This window comes from Morone saxatilis, unplaced genomic scaffold, assembly GCF_004916995.1.
Source record: "Morone saxatilis isolate NCDOM2014 unplaced genomic scaffold, NCSU_SB_2.0 Contig23, whole genome shotgun sequence".
Lineage (NCBI taxonomy): Eukaryota > Metazoa > Chordata > Actinopteri > Moronidae > Morone > Morone saxatilis.
In genome coordinates this window covers 6361153-6388028 of record NW_023339796.1, presented here as the reverse complement: position 1 = coordinate 6388028, position 26876 = coordinate 6361153, and the positions used below count along the sequence as shown (strand labels likewise).

The following is a 26876-nucleotide window of genomic DNA, read 5'->3' as shown; positions in this document are numbered from 1 at the left end:
GTGTGTGCGAGCGAGAGAGAGAGAGAGAGAGAGAGAGAGAGAGAGAGAGAGAGAGAAGAAGGGTTGGGGGCTATTTTATTTTGAGGCTTATTTCTTTTTGAACCCATGTCTATGCTTCTGTCGTTGTTGGCCTATGCATGTGACTAGACTGACTGTGGTGGGAATGCTGGTTAGCAGCAGTTTGGGATATAATATGCTAAGTATATGTGTGTGTGTGTGTGTGTGATCTCAGGGTATTCCTGGTACCCCAGGATTGCAGGGTCCCTCAGGTCCCACAGGAGATCCTGGAGAGAGGGTGAGTAGAGGCTGGCCTCATTTCACAGCTGATTACAGATGTTTCTGTGAAGCTCTGTCACTCATTCACTACTCATTGTAAGCATTAAAATGTACAACTAGTTTTATTTAGCTAAAAATAGAATAAAACATATTTACAACAATTTCAGAGAAGTTGTATATCAACCAAAACCCATATTTTTTCAGGTTTTAATTAATACAAAATGTACTTAAATAATAACTTTATCCTTACTCGTTCATCTTACTTGTTGAATTATGGGAGTCAGCATTTATATAAACACCCCTGCATGTGCGTTCTTCTTTAGTGGAAAGCTGTGAAGTACAATCCTAATGCCATGGAATGAATAAAGCAGTTGGACACAGCTTGCTACTGCAGCAGTGGGGAGGGGGGATTAGCGAGGAGTGGTGCAGGGAAATTAGATGCCCATAAACTGTCAATATACCAACAACGTTCCCAAAGAGAAAGAAAGAAGAAACAGCTGTACTGGTATGCTACAGGACTTGTAAAGAAGTTCAAGGAGTTTAAGAAGTGAAATATGTAGAAGCCTAAATTTTTCCCAGCACCGTGGGATTCAACTCATTTATTTGATTGATTGGATGCTACAGCATAAGTGCCTGTCCCCTCCAGAAGGCTGGATCTCAGCTTGTTTTTCCCAAATGTGGTGATTGCCCCGCACCCCTCTTTCATCACCCTTTTAGCACATCTACGTATTCTGTCTCTGGAGGTTAACTCTTTAATTGCCAACAAAAAAATACCCCAACACGCCTCCTCCAATATGACCAGCAGACGTTGCCTGTACAAAAGGCTTATTGTTCCACAGGGTCAAAGTGATCAGAAAATATTTTGTTGGTCCAAACGTCTCCCACCGCCCCATTCATTTCCTCCCATGAGAAACAGTCTTGCTGAGGATTGACAGGGGGATTAAAACTGACTTGTTTCTGTAGTCTTGTGGTTTTCCGTTGCGCAGTATCCGCCTAGACTCAGCGTTTGATCGGCTCATTTCTCTCATAATCACCGTCTCCCTCCTTTCCACTCAAACACCACTTTCCCAGCCCTACAGGACCGTCATTAACACTAGATGTCGCTATGCTATAACAGCAATGGATGGACAATATTTACCACCTCTGGGAAAAGGCAGATGTGAACACATGGCATCAATTTGTGCCAGCAGTCTGAGATTGCTGCACATGACAAGACTACTAAATAGATTCTGGTTTCTCTGGAAACACTGGGTACTACTTCTACTTAGTCTTAATCTTTTTAGATACGTTTTTGACTTTATTGACCCTAAATCCAGTCTTCGCTATAATTTAACTGTCTATTTGTATTATTCGGTATGAGCTATGTAGTTGTTTTTAGCCACACATGGTTTCAAGGATGTCGGTTTGTCAGTGACCACCTTTAGATAGATTACCATAAAATTTGGTACAGACTTATAGGGTCCCCAGAGGATGAATCAAAAAGACTTCGGTAAAGACGCTTTTCCGCCCATCCAGAACTTCTGCTCACGACAAGATTGAGCCTCAGCCGCAGCTGTGCTTTGAACTTAATGCCAACACAGGATGCTAACGCCTTACATTTTCCATTATTAAAGTTGAAATTGTTAGCCTATGAAAATGCAAAGCTACACATGGAGCAATTCACTATTAGCAATAAGTTTAAAAGACCTAGCTTAGACAGAGAAAGTACATATTAGAATGGAAAAAATACCAACTGACAAAGACTGATGAAAGTTAAACTAAGTTTGACAAGCGTAGTGTGAAATCCTAAAATAGCCACCATAAGAAGAATATATACTTTTTAATTTATGTTACAACGTAATCTCTTTACTGGTGCCACCCAAAACTCTTTGCCCCCATTTTCTATTCATTGAACATTTGTGTTTACTGGAATCTAATGAGCACTGTAACCTCCCAGGGTCATGGCTGTGAATTTCTGGTCTTGTTATGAATTCAGTGCTCTCCTGCAATATCCCTAGGCCAGCTTTATAATAATACGTTCTTTGTCTTTACTCGTGATTGAATCCCCTGTCTTATTCTTCTCAGTAGGATTAGTCAATTATCTATTTGGAATAAGCAACAACAATGTAGCAAAGTACCTTCCCATTGATATTATTGTTGCAGTAAAGAAGGGATTTGCTGGGAACAGATTAGTTGTTCAGCATCTGCACTGTTACTGTTGTGTGTTAGTAATGTTATCATTTTTTTCCTTCTTATTTTCAATTTGCAGAGCACCTCCAGGGGATTATAGAGAAATAGCAAAATAATCATGTTATCTCATGGGAAAATATACAACTTGCTTATTAAGCACATCTAATTAATTGTTCCTGGCAACGGTACACACTGGTATACAAGTCGACAAAACAATAGCTGATGATTCAAATTCAATACTTTAAGGACGTGTATGTTAACAACAATACTGTAAGTTCTTTTGAATAGCATTATTGTAGCGAAAGGGGATTTTGAAATCTTTTCTTTTGTTACTGACCTCCAATTGTATTACACTTTCACACTGAGACATGATAAAAGAAGAGAAGCGCCAACTCTCTCTCCCTCCTTTGATTCTCCAGGGTCCTCCAGGGCGTCCTGGTATTCCTGGTTCAGACGGCGTCCCTGGGCCTCCGGGTACCATTCTGATGCTTCCCGTAAGTCCTGCCGCTCTCCACATGCCCACTGGGCATTCTGTGTTGTTTCCCTCACATACTGTACACCTTTTATCTCAGGCACTAGCCCATGAACTTGCTTCATTTAGCAAGTTTACCTCATAGCATCACCAGTAGGCCAAAGGATCGCAGCCTTATTTTCTTTGGGTTACAAATCACTTACCTTGTAAATGTCAGCCAGTGCAATGGAGTGGAACCAGTGACTGAGGCTTTGAAAGGCTCGGTGACACATATTTGTGTGTGTGTGTGTGTGTGTGTGTGTGTGTGTGTGAGAGAGAGAACTGCCTGTGCTTGTACGCCAGCATATGTATGTGTGAATGTGTGTGTGTGTGTGTGTGTGTGTGTGTGTGTGTGGCATGGTGACAGTTTTACAGGTTTAACAAAAAAATATTTGAACACACTCACCAGGGGAGACCATTAGATGTCTCACTCTTTAAAAAGAGACAAGTCAATTTGTTTTTAATTGTGTTTCTTTTTTGTTTTGTGGTTGACAGTTCCGTGCGGGCGGTGAGGCACACAAGGGGCCTGTGGTTTCAGCCCAGGAAGCTCAGGCTCAGGCCATTCTATCTCAGGCTAGGGTAAGTATCAGGGGTAAATATGACCCCAAAGCATCCTTCTCACTTTGGAGGACACTTTACTCAATAGCTGCCATTTAACTATATACAAATTAAACAAAATGTTATAAGAAAAATAAATAGAAGAAAACATTTAGATGACCCAGAAAGTGTAGTAAACGATGAAAGGAGTAATCCCTATTCACAAGTCCCCCTCATCATATAAATTGTCTAAATTCCAAAATATGGACCTGTGTCAGGTTAGGGAGTATATAAAGCCACGCCAGATGTTCACACTCACTCAGGGGTCCTGATAACCATTGCACTGTTGAAAAACAGGTTAAATTATGCAGCTGTAAGCAAGGTGTGATCTATAGTAGAACACATGGAAATCATTATGTGTTGTACAAACACTGAATATTCACACATTCACAACACTCTATGGAGCTGGAGGGCTGTCAAAACGGGTGTTTAGTAATGTCTTGAAAGCACTTGTCACCTTTCTGTATTTGTCTTTTATGCCAGAGGTTTGGCCCGAGGCAGGAAAAAGAAAAAACATGGCAGGAGTTGTAACTTGATGTGAAAATGTAAAGGGAATTAATGGGAGAAATTGTTGAATTCTCTTTGACCTATTTGCACTTTGGAAATGCAATTAACAACCACAATGCAAATACGATAACTAATATGTGAGCTAGGGTCTTCAGTGTAGCATAGGGCTTGAATTGCTTTCCTTTAAATTAGCCAATTATTCAATAATCAGGCTGCAAATAAATCCCAGACAACTTTTTTGGCAGCACAAGACTGTGGTCAACCATGAACAGGAACAAAGACCAGAGTGGTAAACCCTGAACAAGAACAAAGTAAAGTTTGCACATTGTAAGCTTCCATGCTATGCAGAGGCTAAATAGATGGTGTTTTATAAGTGTTAGTGTATTAGTGTTCTTTTCTTTATTCTTTATTCCTTTTGGTTTTAAGCCCAGTTAGTTGAATGAGCGTCAATTTATTTCAGTTTTCCAAATTCCTGCTTTATTATTGGGACAGCATGAAGCATACCAAATTAATTTTGCAATATTTGAATAATCCCATAAACAAACAATAATTTGTACATGATAATCTTCATTTTTAAGGTTTAAAAAGTAAACTTATTCAGAAGTTTCTATCTATCAAAAGTATCAGATGGAATATGCTAATAAACTGACTATAAATAAAACATGGCTGCACTTCTAATGCAAAACATTCATTATCCTAATTCCTTGTGATAGAGGAACACATTTCTACATATACATTCAGATACATTCAGTTGGCGTAGACAGATATAAATGAAAACAAAAGTGTCTACATTGTGAGCTGACTGTTGGGTTGGGTTGTTTCTGTCTGATCCACAGCTGGCTATGAGAGGTCCTCCAGGGCCAGCAGGCATGACAGGAAGATCTGGTCCTTTGGTGAGTAACTTTTGAAAATGTCTACATGCAGACACATAAACACCATTGATCTACTTACTGTAACATTCATTCATTTCACAGTTGATTAAAAACACAGATTTGTGCTTTGTGTGAAAGCTTCTACTCCAAGAATGTATCATATCCTAACACACACCCGTACATTCAAATGCACTCACTAATACACACACCACCCTCCTCGCTATCTGTCTGTGAGCAGATCTGATTTTATTTACATATGGCAAATTATTTGTGATAGCAACAAAATCATCTATCACACATTCTTTAAAATTGAATAGCTGAAGTCCTCCTCTTGTTTTGAGAGTGTTTTCCACACAACCAGTGCCTTCATGACTTTCTCAAACAAGGCATACATTTTTTACCAATCCTGTAATTCTTGGATACCAGAGGGATATGTAGACGTGGAAAGATCATCCAGGAGGTCTTTCTGTTGTACATTCACAGTCCAAGTTTGAAATCTTACATTATGTGTGTTTGGATTTGCATTATTTTCTTGTCCACCCTAGATTATATTGGTCTCCTCGCCAAATGAAGAGATGAACAAAGATTTGGCCTCAGTGCAGACATGTCGATTCATTAAATCTGTATATATATTTTAATAGGGAAATCCTGGTGCTCCTGGACTTAAAGGTGACAGTGGTGATTCTGGACCACAGGTGAGAAGAGTTTCTTTTCTTTTTTTACACCCATTTGTATTTTGTTGTTTTAAAATTTTGAAAATGTTCACTCTTTTACATCTCAACATAGAGAAATTGTAACTTATTAAATAATGTTTTAGTCTTCAGTGTGTAAGATTTAGTCAAACTTTCATGTGTTTTCCTCATAGGGACCCAGAGGTCTTCAGGGTGCAACTGGTCCACCAGGAAAATCAGGAAAGAGGGTAAGAGTTCTTTCCAACCAGGATCAACCAGAAGGTTTTCATATTTTATTACATTATTGATTCATCTCCTCCAGCTCAACACTGTGTTGAAACATAAGATTAAGTTTAAATTCCCAAATTTCTAATATTTCACGCCAACAAGGATCAGTGCTACAGTGCCCAAAGAGAAGAGCTTGTCTAGTTTCAAACATGGCCTTATTTCAAATAAGTCAGCTGCACCCAATAATCGGCTCTGCATGTTGTCTAAATTCGTAAGGTCATGTTTATTTAACTATAAACTAGTTTAAAAAATGATAGTATCTTCCCTGTGTTTATTCTCTAAAACCATCCAGGATAATTGAATATTTTTCTAATGTGATTTTCACGTGGCCTGACATGATATTTGCACGTCCTCCAGGGTCGTAATGGAGCTGATGGTGCTAGAGGAATGCCAGGAGAGTCAGGGTCCAAGGTAAAGTACACACTAGGTTATCTAATAAACCAGTGAGTGTCTGTATGCATTTGAAAAGTTGTTCTGCCAAAGAGATTGATAGAGCTAACCATCTGTTACTGTGCTGTTTCAGGGTGACAGAGGTTTTGACGGCCTCCCTGGTCTTCCTGGGGAAAAGGGGCACAGAGTAAGTATGAGGAGAGATAATTTGGGGTTTTGATGAACAAGGTTGGAGAACAAACTTCATTAAAGATGTCTAAAAGTGTCCAAAAATAAGATCATACAGTCTCTTATTTCTAGAACCAGATCCTCATTGATCACAGTCACTGCCGATCCGTACCCTGTCCTTACAGCAGCATCGGGGCTGATTGGTAGTTCAAACCCACCTCCCATTCATCCCAGTGCTGACAGATATGAATTCTGAACCAGTGGAACTCATTAGGGCGTTTGACCCACTTATGAGATGTGGGACCAACTCCAAAACCACTTGGGTTGCGCTCAACCAGGCCGGGAGGCAAATGAGGAGTGCTGAGTTTGGTGTTTGTGGAATTTGGGCCTGCATAGAAAGCTGAAAGAGAGAGGACAGAGATCACAGAGGGGTATTTCTAGACAGCCTTATCCTATACTGAGTAATTACAGGGCCAATCCATATAGAGCACTATAAATAGAAGAAACCATATACGTCCATGCCAATTGTGGTGACCATGCTTACTGTAGATTAAAGGCACTTTTGTTGCCATTTTTTGTGTCAAGAAGTAAGAATTAGGAACTTTCTTTCAGTCTTAGCTGCAGGGATCAAGCTTGTGGACTCTTGTGACCTGCCACTCCCACTCTTTGTTGATATTCCTTGCTTGTGATCTTTTCTCTCCAGGGAGAACAGGGTCCTACAGGTTCTCCAGGACCTCCAGGAGAGGATGGCCCAAGAGTAAGTACTACATCAGTCACCATATAACTTATCCATGTTCTCTTAAAAATGACTCTGCCTTCTTTAATAACACACTTTCTCTTTTTATCCAAAGGGTGAAGATGGCCAGGTTGGACAAAGAGGTGTGGCAGGAGATAGTGTAAGTGTTTTTATTATCATTACATGACACAGTTGGACAGAATTGTTTAAGTGCGTCTAGATAAGATAAGAATATGATGAATACATGACCATCATATTACTCATTTCCTGTACTACTACAGGGCCCATTCCTTCATTCCTTCTTCTACATTTATTTTGGCAATTATTTTAACACACATCCTCACCCTCTTTTTTTGCAACTGTAACGACATTCCTGTCTGCAAGGACCATTGCGTTTGTAATCTCAACCTTGCCAAGACAGAATGGCTCTGAATAATACATCAGAAAATAGAACTGGGAAATGTGTTGTTCTGTCATTACCCATGAGAAATTGCCATATTCTGCCTAGTTCAGTTCAAATGGGCCATAGAGTTGCATGAGAAATGGTTGCTCCCTGTCATACACAAAGCAACATTGTCCTTTTAAAGGAAAAGTTGTGCAGCATTTCATCACGTACACTGTCCATAAGATGAAAAAGCACATTAAGTTCAATGATTTTAACTGCACAAGATGTTGAGATAAACAACTCTCATTCCCTGAAATGCACCTGCAGTTACCAGATATGATCACAAGGGGTCAGTATTTTACACACTTAAGTCAAACCAATTTTATTTTATTTCTCCACACAAAGTTTCAGACAAATTAACATGAATGACTATATGTTCTTTGGTATTATTTTACGTAATTTCCTTGAACTTGTATTTGTCTTGATATACACAGGGTCCTCGAGGTTTGCTTGGCCCCAGAGGGTCTCCAGGTCCTGGAGGACAGCGTGTAAGCACCTATATCCTATATGACTTAATTCTCTTACAACTCATAAGTTGTGTTCTAGCTCAATGAAATGGACACTTTTATTGTCAAAATCTGATCTTTTTAGGGTCTTCCTGGACTTGATGGACAAGCTGGTCCCAAAGGAAACATGGTGAGGAATGTTTTGGTATTTTTTAATATATAGCCGTAAAATATGTTTGTCAAAAAGGGAGTTTTCCTGCAGACAAGACCACCTTAGCAATTAGTATGTAATTTGGCCTGCCTGAGGCCAATTGCAGGTCAGTGACCCTTTACTTCTGTGTAACATGACAAGAATGGAGGTCATAGGTAATTTGCTGATTGGAGATGGCAGATGGAGATATGGATTGACTTTTAATAGTTGTTAGACCTTTTCCGTAAACTATGTGAGCCTGCTAACTGAATGGGCCATGATAAAGAGGCCTCAAGCCTGAGTCAGGGATGAAACAGAGAAGCTTGTCTGTGCGTGGTCCCATCCCACATTCAGCTTCCCGGAGGGTCTGAGTGGGACGTTTGAATGAGAGTAACAGATCATTGGTCAAGACAGCTGGACAAGCCCACACGTTGTCTATGGTCACTGAGTTATTGAGCCAAAACAAATAAGCAGCCGTTAAAGGGACACAAAACAATAGAGATCCGGTGTGCTTCTCATTATTTTCTCCAAAGTTAGTATTGATCTCGGAATAGTCTAAAAATCAGAGCGGAAAACTTCAAAGTGTCCGCAGTAGTAGAGCTTCCCAGAGGGTTTATAAATCCTCATGGCACTTACACCAACCTCTAACATATGGATATTTTAAAGACATCCTTTACGAGTGAAGAACCCAAATGTTTTTACTGACTACATTTTAATCTTCTAAAAATGCCTAATTTAGCATTTTGCACTCAAGGCCCTGCTAACAATCACAGTCAGGGAACCTAAACTTCCCTGAATCCAGCATTTGTATTTAGTGTTTGTTGTAACAGCTGGAGCAGATTGCTTCACAAGGGTCTTGTCTGTTTTTGTATATGTTTGGTTTGTGACACACTAAATCTCAGCAGGGATACCAAACAACCCACCATTCCGGTTAGTCTTATTAACCTTAATCCATACCCAGATGGCTCTGTAGCCACACAGCCTGTATTTAGAGAAAGATGTATTTCATAGCCAAACTTCAGATCTGACCAGCCACCAGATTTTAGGGCTGGCTTTGTTAGGAACTAAACATAACTTTGGATTAGGCCAGAACACAGACAGCTCTGCTTCATGAGCCAGTGTATCACATTTCTCTCCCCCCATTTGCACCTTTTTGTTTCATATTCTTGACATAGATTGGATAAAGCCAATTCAACCATCTATGGTCTATCCAAGCAATTTCAACCAAAGGATTTGTTTAACCCATTACCACATGACTTTTTAAGGTTCACTCCTCATTGCCCTTATATATAAATGAAATAATGATTTGCCTGTATTCATCAAAAATATATGAATTTGTTGGTAATATTGTTTCCTTTTTTCATCGTTGTGCAGATTAAAGTAAATAAAATTAAATCACTCTTTCTTTGTAATGTACAGGGTCCACAAGGAGAGCCTGGACCTCCTGGGCAACAGGGTATGCCTGGTCCACATGTAAGTTTGTTTTCTTTCCTCTCTTTCTCTCTGTATCATTCTTTTTTCCATCCCCTGTCTGATCACTCTGTCTCTCCTGTTGTGTCCCCCATTATTTCCTCTCTTGCTCAATATCTTCGTACCACTCTTGTCATCTCTCTTTTTCCCTGTGTTCTCTCCTGTTTTATGAATCAAACATTTACAGCCATATTTTCTTTTTCTTCTTTCCCTCCATCCTTCATCCCATAAGTGGCAGCCACTCTATACAGCATTCCACACGTAAATAGAGCGAAGAACTTCCCAGTGTTCACTAACATTGTTTCTCTACAACCACGAAGAAGAAAAACATCCTCTGTGTCCTGCTGAGATAGGACATATTGTACTGACTTGATAGCACTTAACCCGATTACACTGTCCAGTTGGTGGCACAGTGAAAAATATTCCATTTTTGAGTCATCTTTAATACAAAACAGTACACCCAATATTGTATCCAGGGCTAAATGACCATTGCCAGGTAAGATTTCAGTGCTGCTGACGCTCACAACATGGACAGGATGGCGTCATTCCCCTGGAAAGTTTTAGTAGGGACATGTCCTAATGGTATACAGGTTGAATAAATAACATAATTTCAGTTATACCTGGCCGGAGGCAGATTGGTGCCTTCCAGGGAAGGCAATGGACCACAGAAAAATAACACAGCCCTCTTATTTTAACTGTTAATAACTTTTTTATTCTTCATGGGGTGAATTCTCAAGTCTGCAAGAAGTATGACTTGAAAATGGCTCTAGGAAAGAACAAACCTCCCTTTGCACAGCTGAATGAACAAATCTGAATAAGCAGCAAGAAGAAGCTAAGCAACAAAAATAAACGTCTGGAACAAAATTACAAATACAGCACACCATGAAAATTAGGTATACACTTTCACAAATTGACAAAGCGGGTGTTGTTTTCTGTCACCTTCACTTTGTGTCAAAATCATGTAAGCCTGGTTACAGCAAAACTTGGCTGACGGTTCTAGTAACAGATCTATCTCCATTGTCTTTCAGGGTCTTGTTGGTCCTCAAGGTCCGATCGGGCCTCCTGGTGAAAAAGTAAGTTAAGAGGGAACCCAGTCACCCCTTCCCACCACAACTCTGCTCTGCTGCACCCGATAAGTGAATGGTTCAGTCAGGAACCTCTTAAGTGATTCAGCAGATACACTGCTGTCTGAGGCTATAGGCCTTTACTGGCTTCTCTGAAGCTCTAAAACACACACACACACAAGGATAGACACACACAGACATGCACTCACACACACACTGTATCCATATTACCATAGGACTATTCCTGCATAAGCAATTACTTTGTCTAACTGAAAGTATTTTGTTTGTGGTTTTGTGGATATTTAATAATATTTCAAGCAGATCAACTTTTGTCAGTCTTCATTGGGCTGTTGGGGGAGTTCTATCTAGCTTTATCCACTATCTGTCCGTTTAACTTCCAATTTATTGCTTTCTCTTTGTAGGGACCTCAAGGTAAACAAGGTTTGGCTGGCCTTGCTGGTGCTGATGGCCCTCCTGTAAGTAACACGCCTCACCCCTTTTTCATTTTTATGTCATTCAGTTAAAATACCAACGGACAAGACAATCAACCGTTTATAAACTAAATCTCTTTATTTTATTTTGTAGGGTCACCCAGGAAAAGAGGGTCCTCCAGGCGAGAAAGGAGCAGCTGTAAGTATAATGTAGTTTTGTTGTTCATTTCTACAGGAAAGTTGCAGTAATTGCAGTTGTTCTTAAAGATTCATCAAATGTGTCACACTACGGAGTAAAAACTGGGTCACACAGACTTAGCAAACATGTAGGTTTAGTTTTTGTTAAGCCTACATAGTGTCAGGGCCAGTAGGGTGAGGTTTAATATAACCGCACAATTTAGATAATATCTGTTAAGCTGTCTCAAAAATAGAATACATTAAGCTGACTCACTCATTCTTTTTTGTGATTTCTAATCTTGTGATTTTCTGTGATTGCCTCCTTGTAGTTCTATGTGGTAAACTGCAATGAGCAAAAAAGCCCAATATGCCATTGATTATAGATGATGCTATCTATTAACTTTATGTTCATATGCATAACTTTGTCTAATAACTTCTTTAGGCTTGAGTGTTGAACAAAAACATTGGGAAAGCATTGTAAATCAATTAAGAAATCTCTAGTGAAGTTATCTAACAAAGCAGAGACACTACAGTAAAGGTTGATGGATACTTACAGTTACTTTATCAGTCGCTTGATGCTGTTTTCAATCTTTTAGGGTCATCCTGGTCCTATGGGATCCATCGGCTACCCTGGGCCTCGTGGTGTGAAAGTAAGCACTATCTTAGTCATACAGTACGACCCTGCCATGATGAATTTCCATTTTCTCTGAATTTCATCAGGAGTCTTTTTTCTTTGTTTCCAGGGTGCTGAGGGAATTAGAGGCCTCAAAGGTGGCAAAGGAGAAAAGGTAAACACCTCCCTACTCTCCTCTTCTTCCTCAAGATGATTGACAGATGTCATTCTTCTAAGAATCATAATTGTAATTCGGCTCAGATGAGGCTTCTTTTGAATCCAGCTAGTGTAAAAAATCTTAAGGGCCCATCAGGCTGGCAGTTAAGTTCTCATGCCACTGAGCTGTAATGGAGTGTGGAACATTAAAGGAGAATGAGGCTGTTTGTATGGAGATTTCAGTGGAGACTGATCTGTTGCCATTGTTTTCTTGGATGGCTGTGGTTGAACTTAGCCTGTTGCTAGCTCCTTGCCACTGGATCAGTTTTCCTCTCAATTGTCAGGAAACTGAAGCTCTGCAGAGATTATCTAAAAATACTGAACATGATGTTAAAAGCTCTTACACTTTGATACTTCTGTCTTATGTAAATCTCGAGGGACAAGTATTTTACCAATCCCAAGTAGCACATTAGGTTATATGCTTATCATATTTTATTGGGTTATGATTTAGTATCTCAGTGCTTTCATGCTTTAAAATATTCCAGAAAACTGGCATCAGCATATACAGCTGTCATGAACCAATGATAGCAGAGCCTTGGAAAAGATTGAAAACTGCATTCTGAATGTTAACCACCAGATGTCAGTATAACAACAGAGGGAAAGAAAGAGTGAGCTGAAACTTTAAAACTGCTTATTTGAATCCTTATTTTAAGTGGCCACTAGGTGTCAGTATTAAACTATTCTAAGGAGTCATTTTACTTTTGATTGCCAACAGCACTATAAGGCTGTCATGATAAACTTTCACTCTGATTTTGTCACTTAAGTGGTCCATCAGTATTCCTTTTTTTGGTAGATGTGAATTATTTTACTTGGTTCAACAATTTTTGCCTCTAAAATACTGGATAAAACACTAATCTCTAAACAATGATCTTTTTTATTTCTTTCAACTTCAGGGAGAGGATGGATTCCCTGGATTCAAAGGTGACATGGGTCTCAAAGGCGACAAGGTGAATCATCATCTCTAAAGAGAATACTGGTGTTTGCAGTTGCAGAGAGTGATAGCGTAGTAACGATAATGACACTGTTTTCCTTTGTTTTCTTTGCATTAAGGGTGAGGGTGGTGTACTAGGACCCAGAGGAGAGGACGGACCTGAGGGCCCCAAGGGCAAGTCAGGACCCAATGGAGAAGCTGGTCCCATAGGTTTAGCTGGAGAGAAGGTAAATAATCATTACCTGCAAAGACTGAATTGTAAGACTGTGGATTTTCTTTTTGATTGATGTTTTTTATTGACATGTGGAAGCTCAAGCTCAAGTTCAAGCTTTATTGCATAGGAGAACTACATACTAATGATACTGTAAGGCTTTAAAGAGTCATAAAAGGTTACAACATATACGTATACTCATATATAATTACATGGATGAATACAAGGTCCCTTTCTGGGCTGTTCTGGGATCAAAAACTGAACCACAGTCAAGATTGCTCTTTTTACAGATGTCTTTAATGGACTAGAGAAAAAGCAGTCTAAAGAGAGTAGTTTACTTTAGATTTACAGCTGTCCTGATAAGATTTCCTCCACCTCCCTTCAGCTCTACAACAGTCCCATTTAATTGGCTTTATGTTGCCAACATTTCTCCATGGAGCTTTGATCTTGCCATAGAGTTTCTTGCTATGTGGTGGTGCAGTATTTATATACTGTATTAAAGTTTACAACAAGATCTTTGCCCTTCAGATTAAAGGATTAAAATATAAGTTATGACTTTAAAGAGGAATAATTATTTATGAGTGCTTTAGCAGAGTCATTGTTTTCTTATACCGTAGATAGGCTTGGATCCATCCATTCTGTGGCTTAAATGACATAAAAACACTGCAGTAATCTCGGAATAACTGTTATGTAAGCAACCATAAATAGGAAATGCTTAAAAATGACTAGAAATTATTTTTTTTAAAAGGGGGGGACTTGGGGGAAATTAGTTTTTTAGTCATTTCACTAAAATTGAAATCGTGATTTGCAACTCAGATGAGCTAACTCCACCTAGCGCAAATACAGACTGCTGCTCTTGCTATATCAATTGTACATTTTACATCGTCATCCTGATTTGCTTAATATTAGTGGAACAGCACAGTAAAAGTACAAATTAATAGCACCAGAGTCAGAAGTTTTGGAATTATGATAAGAATATATGACTTTACTCAATTTTAAAAGCACACAGGGTAGTTACATCAGATTCCGTGTACTTTTTAATGACCATACTCATGTCTAAAATGACCAAAATGGACCAAAGTGGGTACACATTTAGGATCAAAAGCAGGAAAGGGCTCTGCACAGATGATGTCATGTTCATAAACATAGTATTAAAATATTTCCCACACTAGAAGTAAAACTTTATGGTTATAAGTTTATTGCTTTTTGCAATGCTTCTGTGAACTTTACTGCAGTCTCCAACAATGTCTCTGGTGACACAATGGGAATTCATCATTTGTTTTGTTTTACTTCTTCTTTTTAGGGAAAACTTGGAGTCCCTGGATTGCCTGGGTACCCCGGCAGACAAGGCTCCAAGGTGTGTGATGAGAGTAATAATGTATTCTACTGATCAATGCAGAGGAATTCTTACAGTATAAGCCCCCACTCCGCTGGGAGGTCAGAGATCAGTGCCAGTGCCTGTAGGTGTTTGGCATCTTGGTCAAGGGCAGTTCAGCGGGTTCAGGGAGACGTTTGCCAACAATTTGAACAGTTGAAGGACAATCTCTGCTCAATGCATTGCCTTTGAGTGTGGAACTGTTGTGCTTATGTGTGTTCACATGAATATATGTATGCATGTGTGACTATTTACTATATATATGTACTGATTCCCAGTGACTGCAGACTCTTCTATCCATGTCTGTCTGATTAACATCCACTCATAACTAAACTTATAAGCTCTTATATGTCTTTCTATAATCTCCAGACTTGCTGACTAACCCTTACTCACACAAACGAAAACCCAAGCAGACACCTACTGTACTCTCGGCACAACTCTTATAGGAAGCCTAAGTGGCATGGTCACCTGCTGGAGTCATCAGCTGTCCTCCCCCCTTAAACTCTTCCTGGCATTATCTAACAGTCTTGGCATTCCTTGCACTGTAGCGCTGACCACTGTGCCACAGCTCCACTATCAAGATGTGCTGCTGCAGCTGGTTCCCCCATGCTGCTGTCAGCACTGACAGCTTGGCACTGATATGATGGGTCAGATACACCTACTCTCACAACGTCCACATAGGCAAGTCTTCCGCTCTGTCTGTTAATGTCAGCAGGATCTGAGCTGAGAGTGGCACACAAATTATTAAGAGACCTGGACAAATTAGACAAAGTGGGAGAGACACAGATGAAATAAGATACAAATTAAATTGTTGTAATCTCAATATATGGTATTCTGTCCAGTCATTTGCAGGCAATTGTATCGCTTCTTTTAATTGCTGGATATTTTACTTTGATTAAAACTACCACTCTAGTGGAATCTGTGTAATAAATATGTAGTACAATTATGTGGTAACAGTGACGATAGCAAAAACACAAAGGACATTCCTTTGTTTGTATCCATAAATAATTTTAAACAAAGGCTGTCCAAAAGTTCCCAGTGGAGCCCAGGATCAGATCTTCTTTTTAGACTCTTTATACTTCAAACATTTTTTTGGAGAGACAATAATGGCATCCTGAATTTGGCGTGGTATAAACAGTCCCATATTTTCTCTCTATAGCCTGCATTTGAAGTTTTCTTTCTAAGAAAAAAAAAGAGAGAGAGAGAGAGAGAGAGAGAGAGCTATCCAGCGTTTAAAAATTGATTGTGACACTAAGTGTGAAGCTGTCTTAAGTAACTTATAATAAGGATGATTTTACATTGATCTATATTGATTCATATCAAGTGCTGTGCACTGTTTGAGAAAAAGACACACATTCCCAGTAACACAGTAACATCAATGTTATAAAATGTCACATTGTCCTCATGAGTAGGTTCAGGGTCAAAGTCTTGGCCCGTTTGCTGCCTTTATCCCCCTCAATCAAGCTGCACATGAATCCCTCCATTGGCTGTGTTTTTGGCTGCTGCACCCCATCACTCTCTGTTAACAGCTTTCCCACACCGTTAATTCTGGATGCCATTTGCAATAGCTTCAGTGGACTGTCTTATCTCTGTGACGCAAGTCAGGCTTGTCCAGTACCAGCTCTCCTTTCAGTTTACCATAACTGCACCTCTGTGAAAAACAAATTAAGCAGCATAGATCTCCCTTCCTGCTGTCTCCACAATGTTGGGCTATTTACCTCTTGCAATTCTGCCCACGCTGCCTTGTTGTGGTGCCCTTGCTTATACTGCACAGTATTATGCCTCGTCTACATATGCATGTGAGAGGTAATGAGCACTATAGATGTGCATTGCATCAGGGTAAGTTTTAAACTCACAACACGCAGACGTGCACATGACCTTGCAGTGAAGCTGAGACAAAGAAATGTTTAACTTAAATTTGTTGAATATATATTTGTGCTACCTAATGCTGCATAAAGTGAGGAAGTGCTTGGTAGTCCTTTATACATCCAACTGATTTTCCCCCTAGTATTTGTTTGACTGGCACCATCACCAATATCAGAGGGCACAGTCTGCGAAAGTCCAATAACTGAATTGCTGATGTGTATCAAGGGGCATCGGCTCTTTCCCCTTCCTTTGTCTTTATTTGCTCCCACTATCTTTTTTATCTTCCTATTTGCTTCCTAACTATGCTAACAACCTAACAACACCTCTGTCTGTGTGTCAGAAAGTGGCAAGAATGAGGCTTTTCTTTTGGGCTCCTGTTAAGCATTAAAAGGAAGTTCTCATTCATCTATGGGAACTCAAACTATAAACTGTAGCCACATGATAACAATCTGCTGGCAAGTATGGGAGTACTTAAGTTAGGGCTTCACAGTTTCTCCATTAATTAGCTTTGGTCAGTAAAGTGCAAAAGGAATGGCTTTCTCTTCAGCCTCTGTCACATTGTTACTGGACACAGGCTGCAGTAGACATATTTTATTTTATATCTTCCAACTCTCTAATGTATTTCCTCTTTCTTTCTCTCACTTTTTCTTTTACTTGTCTTGCAGGGCTCCAATGGATTTCCGGGATTCTCCGGGGCAAATGGCGAGAAAGGGGCAAGGGTGAGTCACAAAATTCATTATTCTCTGTCCGATTATAGACAACTACACTTGGCCACTATGGGCTCTCCTGTGTAGCAGATGGATTAAGTGTAGATGTATTAAGTTTAGTGTAGAATACTGAAACACATGATAGGCCAGACTGAGAAAGACAAAAAATAACTTAATTTTTAAGATGTATTTAGTGCCGTCTGTAATAACTTACAGATAGTATGCTTTATATCACAGAGTCAAGGTAATTTTGTTTACATAGACCAATAGCACAGATCACATTGCCACATTTGGACATGAGCATACAACACGCTTTACCCTTAGACCCTTGATTCAAGATGAACTAAGAAAAAACTCTTTGAAAAGATACTTGAAAGATACAGTGGAAGAAACGAGAGAGGAACAGAGGAGGGATACCTCTTCCAGGACAGACAGACATGCAATTGATGTTTGTGTACATAATAACAGTTTAGGAATGATTTGTCTCAGCATTAAAGAATCCCTAAAATGTCACTTTGGATGTAGAATGTCTATGTCACTGTCACATAACCGAACTGCGTACCAACTGCACGACAAAGTACACCCAAACAAAGTATGTTGACACCCACACATGTGATTGATAAACATCTTATTCCAAATGTTCCACTAATTATAAGGCGATAAGACTTGACGTTCCAGGTCATCCCAAAGGTGTTAGATGAGGTTATGAGTAAAGATCTCCACCATCAAACTCTGAAAACCATCATCATCATCATCATCATCAGGTTCAAACAGGGAAGGACCGTACCCCAAATTTTACCCCAAATTTGGAGACACACGATCAGTAGGAGCGTGGAGCTGAGCCCAAACCATGAAACCACACAAAACAGTGAGAGGACAGGGGTGTCCACATACTTTTGGACATTCAACTGTACTCAGGATTTAACACTCAAAGGAGGACTCACAACTGTATTCAGCTGTGTAACTGTAAAGTGGTTCAGCTGAAGAGGGTTACAGATGAAGGCATGAGGGTTGTAGAATGGCGAGAAAGGTTGTTGTTGATGAGACACGCTCGTCTTTGCTCTCAGACAGACAGTGAGAGGCAGACACCCCTGGCCCCGGCATACTGCAGCTGACAGGTAGTTCAAGCTGTCAAGTGCCTGTGGGTAACCACTTACCACAGCAATTTGATTATTTATTTTTGTCCATAGATGCTCAGATGGTTCTATTTCCCTCACTCAAACCCCCTTAGCATTTGTGACTGTCTGATGTTTGAGTGTATTTGTTATTATAGAATTGCTTTAGCTTACTTCAAAAAGAGATGAAGAAGTGCTTACATCTGCTGATGTTGCAAGGAGGGATTTTGTCCTAAATCAAAGCTTTTGTTTTTCTTTTTCAGGGAATCGCCGGCAAATCAGGCCCTAGAGGGCAACGTGGTCCAACGGTAGGCATTTCAAGCGTCTGCCAACTCAGCCTGAGCCACATAAATGATTTATTGTGTTCAAATGAAAATCTCTTCCTTTGTGTGGTTGTGTATGGGCTTTATTTTCCTGTCTTTTGAAGAGGGTGTGCAGTGAATTGTAGAGATGGGCACTAGATTGATTACCTGCCCTTTATACAATTACTTTACGTGTTTTGTTTTTTTATTGTTTTTTTATGCTTTTTCTTTTCCTTACGATTGCTGTATTGTCTTACATACTATGTATATAGGGTCCACGTGGTGGGCGTGGTGCTAGAGGACCAACAGGAAAGCCCGGTGCAAAGGTGAGAGTCAGGACCATTTTAGAATTTATAATGATGGGGCCAATAATGGTGAATGTAGATGTTAAAGATTATATAGACAAAGTACATAAACAGGCAATGAACAGGCTTATTTGCTAATTTTACACATACTTTTGACTCAGTCTGTCAGTTGTAAATCGTATAACAAAAGGAAAAGTAAAACAAATATATTAGTCATAATAATTCTTAGGTGGCAGATCATGTAGAAATATAAATGTGCATGTGCAAACAGGCTTGTTAGATATCCTCAGTGTCAGCACTTTGCATATTTTTTGTCAGACTTCACAGTTTGACAGTTTTGACAAAGTCGACAATGCTTCTCTGTGCCTTTTCTTTCTCGTCAGGGCACCTCAGGCAATGATGGACCTCCTGGCCCACCAGGAGAGAGGGTTAGTATCAGATATTTTTTGATCAGTGCCTCTTGAAATTCAGAAGTTTTGTGCACTGAGTTGGTGACAGCAAAAGTACACCAGGTGCATTGTATTATAAATCTCAACTCAAAGTGAATTATAGCTATTTGTCAAATCAGAAGTAATTTAAATGTATATGTTCTCTGCAGTAGGTGCTGATCATCAGCTTTAAATTAACAATTATAAATGTATGTTTATTTTATCTGAAGAAACCCAGTCTTTGTATTCTACAGCAAGCTGAAACTGACATAAGTTAATTTATGATAAAAAGGTAGCTAAATGATTTCAAAGTAATCATGGAAATAAAGCTGGATTTAGCAAATAAAATCAAATTATGTGGTGTGCTTCTTATCCATTCTTGTCTCTATTCACTGTTCATTTTCTTTTCATTCAAGGGACCTCAAGGACCACAGGGACCTGTCGGTTTCCCTGGACCTAAAGGACCCAATGTAAGTAGCTGCTGTCAAAGTGTCTGGGAGTTAGCACCGTCCACAACAAGTCCATGTTGACACTTTTCATATAAGCTTTTCAAATATTAATACACACTTACAACCTAATGTCTTGATTTTTATTAACTGTCTACCTGTTCACCCCCAGGGCCCACCAGGAAAAGACGGGCTGCCTGGTCATCCCGGACAGAGAGGAGAGACGGTGAGTGGGTAGTTTTGTACATGAATGCTTGGTGTCGTGCCGTTTGACCCTGAACATCATGCATCAGCGCCCACTCACTCCCCCACTCAGTACCTCAAATAGGATGTAGAAAAAGTCAAGGAAGAGGATAACCGAAATAGCATACAAATTGTGTTAGGGAAAAAATAAAGCACCAGTAAGAAAAAATGTAATATGAGAACTGCAGCACAGCTGAGCTGATTTAGTACATCATCAACAGTTGATGGTCACTTATTTCGATCTTTGATTATGATAGCTAAGTCCAAAACTTCATTATGAGAGCAAACAATTACTATATTTTGTTGTACATGTACTTTATTCTAATGATGATAAAGTTGGAGTGAATTTAATATAGCTTAGCTGTGCTCTGCCAAACAAGACGTTTTGTCTATTATTCATCCATAAAATGAAATATTAGCCAATAGGGTGAGAATACTTCACAGAAAAAATACATTTAATGCATATAGTTTGTAATTTTTTGGAGTCAAAAGTGTCATTTTCTTGAAGCTATTTATTTTAAATAAATGTTGCTGATTTTTGCTTATAATGGAATACATTTGCATTGTGATATTGCCACTTTTACTTAAGTAAAGGAAATGAGTGCATCTTACACCTCAGAAGTATGTGACAAAAGGGAAACATTATGGATGTGAAATTATATTTCTTGCTTTAAAAACTCATTCTTACAGGCTGATTATGAAACCAAATGTAAAGATAGTTTTTTTAGCAGTGAACAATCAGAAGAGTGCAGATTAATTTGTAGAGCTAAAATTGTTAATATTCTTAACACGACAATATGATATTAATAACATACTCTGACAGGTTCTACTGATTGTCTGTATGGCTCAAACACTACATACTATATAGCACAAAGTACACAGCACAGTGCTACAGCTTATAACCCTCCCACTGTTTTTCCCTTCAGGGCTTCCAAGGAAAGACAGGACCACCAGGACCTGGAGGGGTGGTTGGACCACAGGTAGATATACAACACAGTACACTGCTTAAATTCCACCTCTTCACTTATCCTGTGTCTGTTTTTGGAAAGAGTTGGAGACACTGACATTTTTTAGTATGTTCCTGTAACTACAGCTCAATCCTGAAGAACAATAGCAATGTGCATGAATGTAATCAAGATGTATCAAATGGTTTTGAAACGAAATTTTGGATGCCTTCAGTGAGATCTCTTGTCTTTCGAAAGTAATGAAGTGTAGGCTGAAAATAAATTATTCCATCTCATGAACAAAAAAGCAAAAGTAGGTAAGAGAAAATGTTTTGTTGCAATGGTATTAAATGTGAGATATAACGTAAACATCTTAAGTCTACTATCTATATCGGATCTCCTTCAGGACACAGGTGATGACTTTTATAGCACATTGACTTTAATATGTCTCTGTTGTCCCTGACAGGGCCCAACTGGAGAGACAGGACCTGGCGGAGAGCGAGGACACCCGGGCTCTCCCGGTCCACCTGGTGAGCAAGGTCTACCTGGAGCTGCTGGAAAAGAGGGTGGAAAGGTAAATGAGCATGAATTTTGTGTGCTACAAAAGTAAAGTGCAATAGCCTTAAGTAGTTGTACATGTATTAGGCGTAACTGTTTTTTTCTCATAAAAGACCGACATATTAGAGGGCCACCTCTTTATTCCTACACTTGAACTACCCATTGCATTTTAATGTAACAGATTTATTGTAATATGGGAAAACAAAGTATAATAAAGAGAAACTACTCTGAGTTGTGGCCACATTTGCATGCAGTTATCTTGTAGTTCAAACTGCAGTAACGTCTGAAGTTATGCAAGGTTCTAGTGACGTAGAACAGTGTTTATTAAAATGTAGTCTTTGTCATTGTTCTTTTAACAACTCACATCCAAATAAGTCATTGTTTTTAAAACACTTGTTTAAGCTCTTAAAGATTTTATACTGTTTATTTCCACTGTAACAAAACTGCACTCTTACTACACTCTTATTGTTAAAAATGAATGGGTTCAAAAGATTAAAAATTGAACACATTTTGCAGAGTAACTGAAAGGGGAAGTCTTATTCTAGTTTAGCAGTTTTGCAATATGAAATAATGATCTGATAGTGTTTAGGAACACTAAGGTACAGTGGTACAGCAAATAAAAAATATACTTTCTTTGTTGCCTTTGTTTAATATCTTGTGTATTCTAGTCTTCATTATTCCTTTGATCATTGTTTTTGTAAAATTGGCACATCTTCTCTGTTTTACCTCCACTACTCAATCATTTGCTGTTGTTCCCACATAATACGATATAATTCCAGTTTTTATCAAACAGACAAATCACTTTAATTGTTTTTCTCTGACTTTCCTCCGCCATTCGCACAGACTCAGCTCTGCTCATTGTTTTCACCTAAAGCAATTCTGTGTTTAATGATTACCTAACAGTGTATCAGATGTCGGTTAAGTGGATGTTATTTTCCCCTCTTTCTGTAGGGTGATCCAGGTCCTCAGGGTCCTGGTGGCAAGGCAGGACCTGCCGGCCTGAGGGGCTTCCAGGGGGCACGAGGTCTTCCAGGGGCCATGGTAACACACAGACCACCCACACATTGATACACACATGCACCGATACACATATGAAGTGTGTCATCCCACATCCTGAGCACACACCTAGTTGAATTTAGCTCTAAACCCCAATTACCAGGCTAACTACCTGCTGTTAAACCAAATGTCAGGCTTGGCAGTGGACCTGAATAAAAGGTGCAGAACTGGCTTACACAGAAGTAACAGAGAGGACAGAGCCAGACACAATATTGACATGTTTTATCATCATTAATCTCAACAAGGTTAAAGTCGGTTGTCAGTGTGGCTTTTGCAAAGAATCTTATCTAGTAAAATGTCTCTGTAATCAGCTGCAGGCTTGTAATTCCACATTTACAGCTGAACTAGTTGCAGATTCTTTTCTATTAGAAATTCCTGCTATGTGTTTGATCAGAGGATGAGTCAAAGCCCTCTGATTCTGATTCAAACCCACAAGTTTGTGAGTATATCACATGCACTCTGAGCCTGCTGAGTAACCCAAATTAATTCTCAAAAGAAGTGGGTGTGGGTGAAAAAAAGTTCAAGGTGAAAGCTGATGGTTGTTAGAGGCTGACTGAGGATCAGCTTGAGGGACTGAGGTTGAAGCTCATTCCAAGGCTGACCATTAAGAGAGCACACGACAGCACTGCCCAGACTTATTACCACCGTTATGTTTGTCCCATGTGTGCAGAGGGATGGCTTTCTCTTCATAACAGCACCATACCCACACTACACAAACACACTGCACGAGCAAATACAGCCTCCCTTTCTGTCTTAAAGTGATGGCATCTGACACAAACATGTGCACCTGTTGTATAAGGAACATAAAAGTTAATCTCATTCTGTTTGCTAAGAGAGTGCAGGTACAAACACACATATTGTGCAAGCAGAATTTATTTTGATTTTTTCGATAGGCATAGAGAGAGGCACACATACACACACACTCTTCATCCCATCTCTCATTCTTGAGGAAAGGCACAGTGGCAATATACGAGCCAATAAATAACTTTTTGTGTGTCCGGCAAAGAAAGATCCTTCCAGCCTCCTAATGCACCGTGGTGAAATGTGGATGCCGGGGAGCTGGAGAGCCTGCTTGGCAGCGCCTGCACCCCCTGGCTCTGTCGGAGCCTGTAAATTAGTTATTATAATGAAAGTCTTTACTGCCTCTGGTGAACTGTGTTTTCCATATGCAATCTCAGCCTCCTGGTGCTATGATTCAGCAGCACAGGCATTGCCATTCAAGGGCCGGGATTTCATGGAGATGACAGGGGTCCAGAGAAAGATGGACTATACCTGAACTTGTGGCCCACCACAGGCTTAAAAACCCAGTCATCCCTTCACTTTTTCATTTCCTTTGAAGTGCATTTAATGATGGCTTTTGCATTAGTAATAAAAATACGCCTAAAGATTAGGCTATATCATAATTTATTAAGTAGTCACCACTTTTTTCCTGGTGGAGTGGAACTGCAGCCTAAGTAAATGTGTTGAAATCTAGATATTTCATTAATGAGCATTTTTGTGCAGCGTCACTAAATTAATATCATTATTACATTATTTAATGAGTGAGGTGATTTCAGACAAATTCAAGGACTGAACTCATCACCCGGTATTTCCTGATTGCTTAAAGGTTTGGTTCACCCAATTTCCTCACTAACCTAGTGTTATCTAACCGTGAAGATTTTTGTTTAATGTGCTGAGGTGCTCACAGCATTGAAAAGTTTCATAACTGAACAGCAGCATCTTTCTCCAGAAACACCGAAACAGTGCTCACTTTACCCTGGGTAATCCACAGACCTCATCGTGAACTTTTCATATGGACTATTCATTACAAAGTATTTCTAAAAAATCTGTTCTGTTCGACTTGTAATGTAATTTTTTTATCGAATCTTCTAGACTTATATTGCAAAACCTGTACAAATAAAACCAATTATCTTCAAGGCTATATACCGCTATAGGTGACTTTTTAATGACCGGCTGCATCAGTAAATTGGGAGCTAATAACATGCCGATTGCAAGCACAGATTCAAAGAAGGCACATCACATATTTCCCCTTTGTTTTCATGTACATAAATATAAGCAGAGATTAGAAAACAGAATCACTTATATTCAAAAAGACATACTTAAACTACTAAATCTAATTCCTTTTTGATACTGTATATATATATGACAATTTGCTATTTACTGTATGTCTTTCTGGATCTAAGCCCTCCATCCACATAAGCACATACACATGTCTACACATATCTACACATACACATGTGTGCACACACGCACATGGTAACATTTAAAGGCCCATTTGACAGCTGTGATTACTGCTCTTTGAATGGCATTGAGCGGCGGCCGGCGGTGAATGAGATCTAACCCTCTCCTGTCCTCTTCTTTCAGGGTCCAGCTGGCTTAAAGGGAGGAGAAGGGCCTCAGGGTCCCCCCGGCCCCATCGTAAGTAGCCCGTTACTATGGTTACCCCATCTCTACTGCCACAGAGATTGCAGTGAAAAGTGACTTTTGGAGAATGAAGTTGCACATGCTGTGCGCTGCTCCCTTCTCCAATCATTCAGCAGCACGTGTAATGTAAACTGCAGTGTAGAGGGTGGTAGAGTACGACAGGGCGGTATGATTGAAATCAATACTTCAATAGGTCAAAAGATGGTGTTCAATATGAATATACATTGCAACATTAAATGTCAAATGCAATTTTTTGTGTTCTTTGTTTAGTAAGTAAAGTTAGCTAAATATATATTTTTTAAATTCATACAATTTTACAAATCTATCTACATCAAAATAGATAGTACTCAGTTTGATCAAATGTCATGGTGTGTCAAGATTTGTAAGATACACTATATTCACATTTAAGATCATGCAATTACTCTTCTTAATAATTATCTTTCCTAACTGTGAATAATCTCTCATATTGATATTTATTGTTTTTCTATTATATTGCTCTGGAGAAGATAAACATTTCAGTTTTATAAAGATTAATTTTTAGCAGTTTAAAATAAGAGGCTTGTGAATGTGTGCACTAAGATTTAATAAAAGCAATTTGCTGCTTGATTTATAGTGTTTTCAGAACAGCTAAGAGATATTCTCAGGTATGAAATTACCTAGAGTGTCCAACAACATCACTTTGAAGCCCAGCCTAATCTTTGCTTAATCGCCTAATTGAGCAACAACTAGTTTCATCCCTCTAACTTGATTGGTCTGAGATGTTCTCCTCTCACATTGAGTAGTTACTATAGCAACTGTTGTGGCAAAGATGGAGGAGTTTTTTTGTTGTTTTTTTTCTGTGTGACCACTACTTTTGGAGAAACTTTTCACTCAATTGATAATCAGACGTAATACACTTTAGGATGTTTTTCTCTTTGATTATGGGTACTTATGTGGCATCTTCTGCACCACCGATTCACCCTTAATCACAGTAAAGGACATCCTCTTAGATGCTACTATGCATTCATATGCTGCGCTCTAACACAGTTTAGTACCCTGAAAAAGAGCAGGAGTGGCAGTGTAATCCATAAATAAGTGGGGCACTTTTTGCCTGCCTTTGTCTCTGAGCCCCTCAGTTAGCGATATATGCGATGAAAAGCCTCGGGAGCTCCGGTGGTGAATCTGTACAGAAAGCTGAATGACAGGCAGCTTTGAACTGGCTGACATTTTGTTCAAGCGTTAAACGCAGGCTCCCGATAATTGCCCCTGCTCACCAGCGACAGAGCAACACCAGATTAGATGACAGCGGATATGCAGAGCACGGATGAGAAGATGATGAAAGCGAGAAGAGGGGGTTTCTTTGAATGAGTGAAACCATTTCCACTGCAAAATGAGATAGTTTTCTTAAATTGGCTTGAAAGTGTGGCATTGGCTGAAAACATGTGATAGACTGTTTTGGTAGTGTTTGAAAAACTCCTTGAAAAAGAGGCCGGTGTGCAATGCCCACGCACAAAAGAGATCTGATATTTTCCTCCATCGATTTCCTGCCAGAGATTGAGCTGCTGTGGGAAACTCTGTGAGTGGTGTGTGTGTGTGTGTGTATGTCGCTATTTCATAGTCTTTTTAGAGACGGTTATGTGTATTGTGTGAGACAGACCAAGAAAGAACAGCACAGAAGAAAAAAAAACAGAAAGAATGAACACGACATGAAGTTGAGTCACAAACTTTGGAGTTTTGACTTCTAGTCAG

At 39.4% G+C, this 26876-nt stretch overlaps 1 protein-coding gene across 1 annotated transcript in view; it reads left to right on the top strand.

The window, feature by feature from the left end:
* LOC118334375 (collagen alpha-1(XI) chain-like) overlaps nucleotides 1-26876 on the top strand; it is an 81696-nt gene that overhangs the window by 30034 nt on the left and 24786 nt on the right. Inside the window, exons 11-41 of the mRNA XM_035670277.1 lie at nucleotides 233-295; nucleotides 2865-2939; nucleotides 3452-3535; nucleotides 4897-4953; nucleotides 5574-5627; nucleotides 5798-5851; nucleotides 6249-6302; nucleotides 6415-6468; nucleotides 7153-7206; nucleotides 7301-7345; nucleotides 8065-8118; nucleotides 8222-8266; nucleotides 9686-9739; nucleotides 10765-10809; nucleotides 11223-11276; nucleotides 11386-11430; nucleotides 12005-12058; nucleotides 12152-12196; nucleotides 13131-13184; nucleotides 13288-13395; nucleotides 14683-14736; nucleotides 17286-17339; nucleotides 18706-18750; nucleotides 19017-19070; nucleotides 19433-19477; nucleotides 19894-19947; nucleotides 20096-20149; nucleotides 21093-21146; nucleotides 21577-21684; nucleotides 22620-22709; nucleotides 25089-25142. Coding sequence (XP_035526170.1) covers nucleotides 233-295; nucleotides 2865-2939; nucleotides 3452-3535; nucleotides 4897-4953; nucleotides 5574-5627; nucleotides 5798-5851; nucleotides 6249-6302; nucleotides 6415-6468; nucleotides 7153-7206; nucleotides 7301-7345; nucleotides 8065-8118; nucleotides 8222-8266; nucleotides 9686-9739; nucleotides 10765-10809; nucleotides 11223-11276; nucleotides 11386-11430; nucleotides 12005-12058; nucleotides 12152-12196; nucleotides 13131-13184; nucleotides 13288-13395; nucleotides 14683-14736; nucleotides 17286-17339; nucleotides 18706-18750; nucleotides 19017-19070; nucleotides 19433-19477; nucleotides 19894-19947; nucleotides 20096-20149; nucleotides 21093-21146; nucleotides 21577-21684; nucleotides 22620-22709; nucleotides 25089-25142 — 1818 coding nt within the window. The remainder of the gene's footprint in view (nucleotides 1-232; nucleotides 296-2864; nucleotides 2940-3451; nucleotides 3536-4896; nucleotides 4954-5573; nucleotides 5628-5797; nucleotides 5852-6248; nucleotides 6303-6414; nucleotides 6469-7152; nucleotides 7207-7300; nucleotides 7346-8064; nucleotides 8119-8221; nucleotides 8267-9685; nucleotides 9740-10764; nucleotides 10810-11222; nucleotides 11277-11385; nucleotides 11431-12004; nucleotides 12059-12151; nucleotides 12197-13130; nucleotides 13185-13287; nucleotides 13396-14682; nucleotides 14737-17285; nucleotides 17340-18705; nucleotides 18751-19016; nucleotides 19071-19432; nucleotides 19478-19893; nucleotides 19948-20095; nucleotides 20150-21092; nucleotides 21147-21576; nucleotides 21685-22619; nucleotides 22710-25088; nucleotides 25143-26876) is intronic.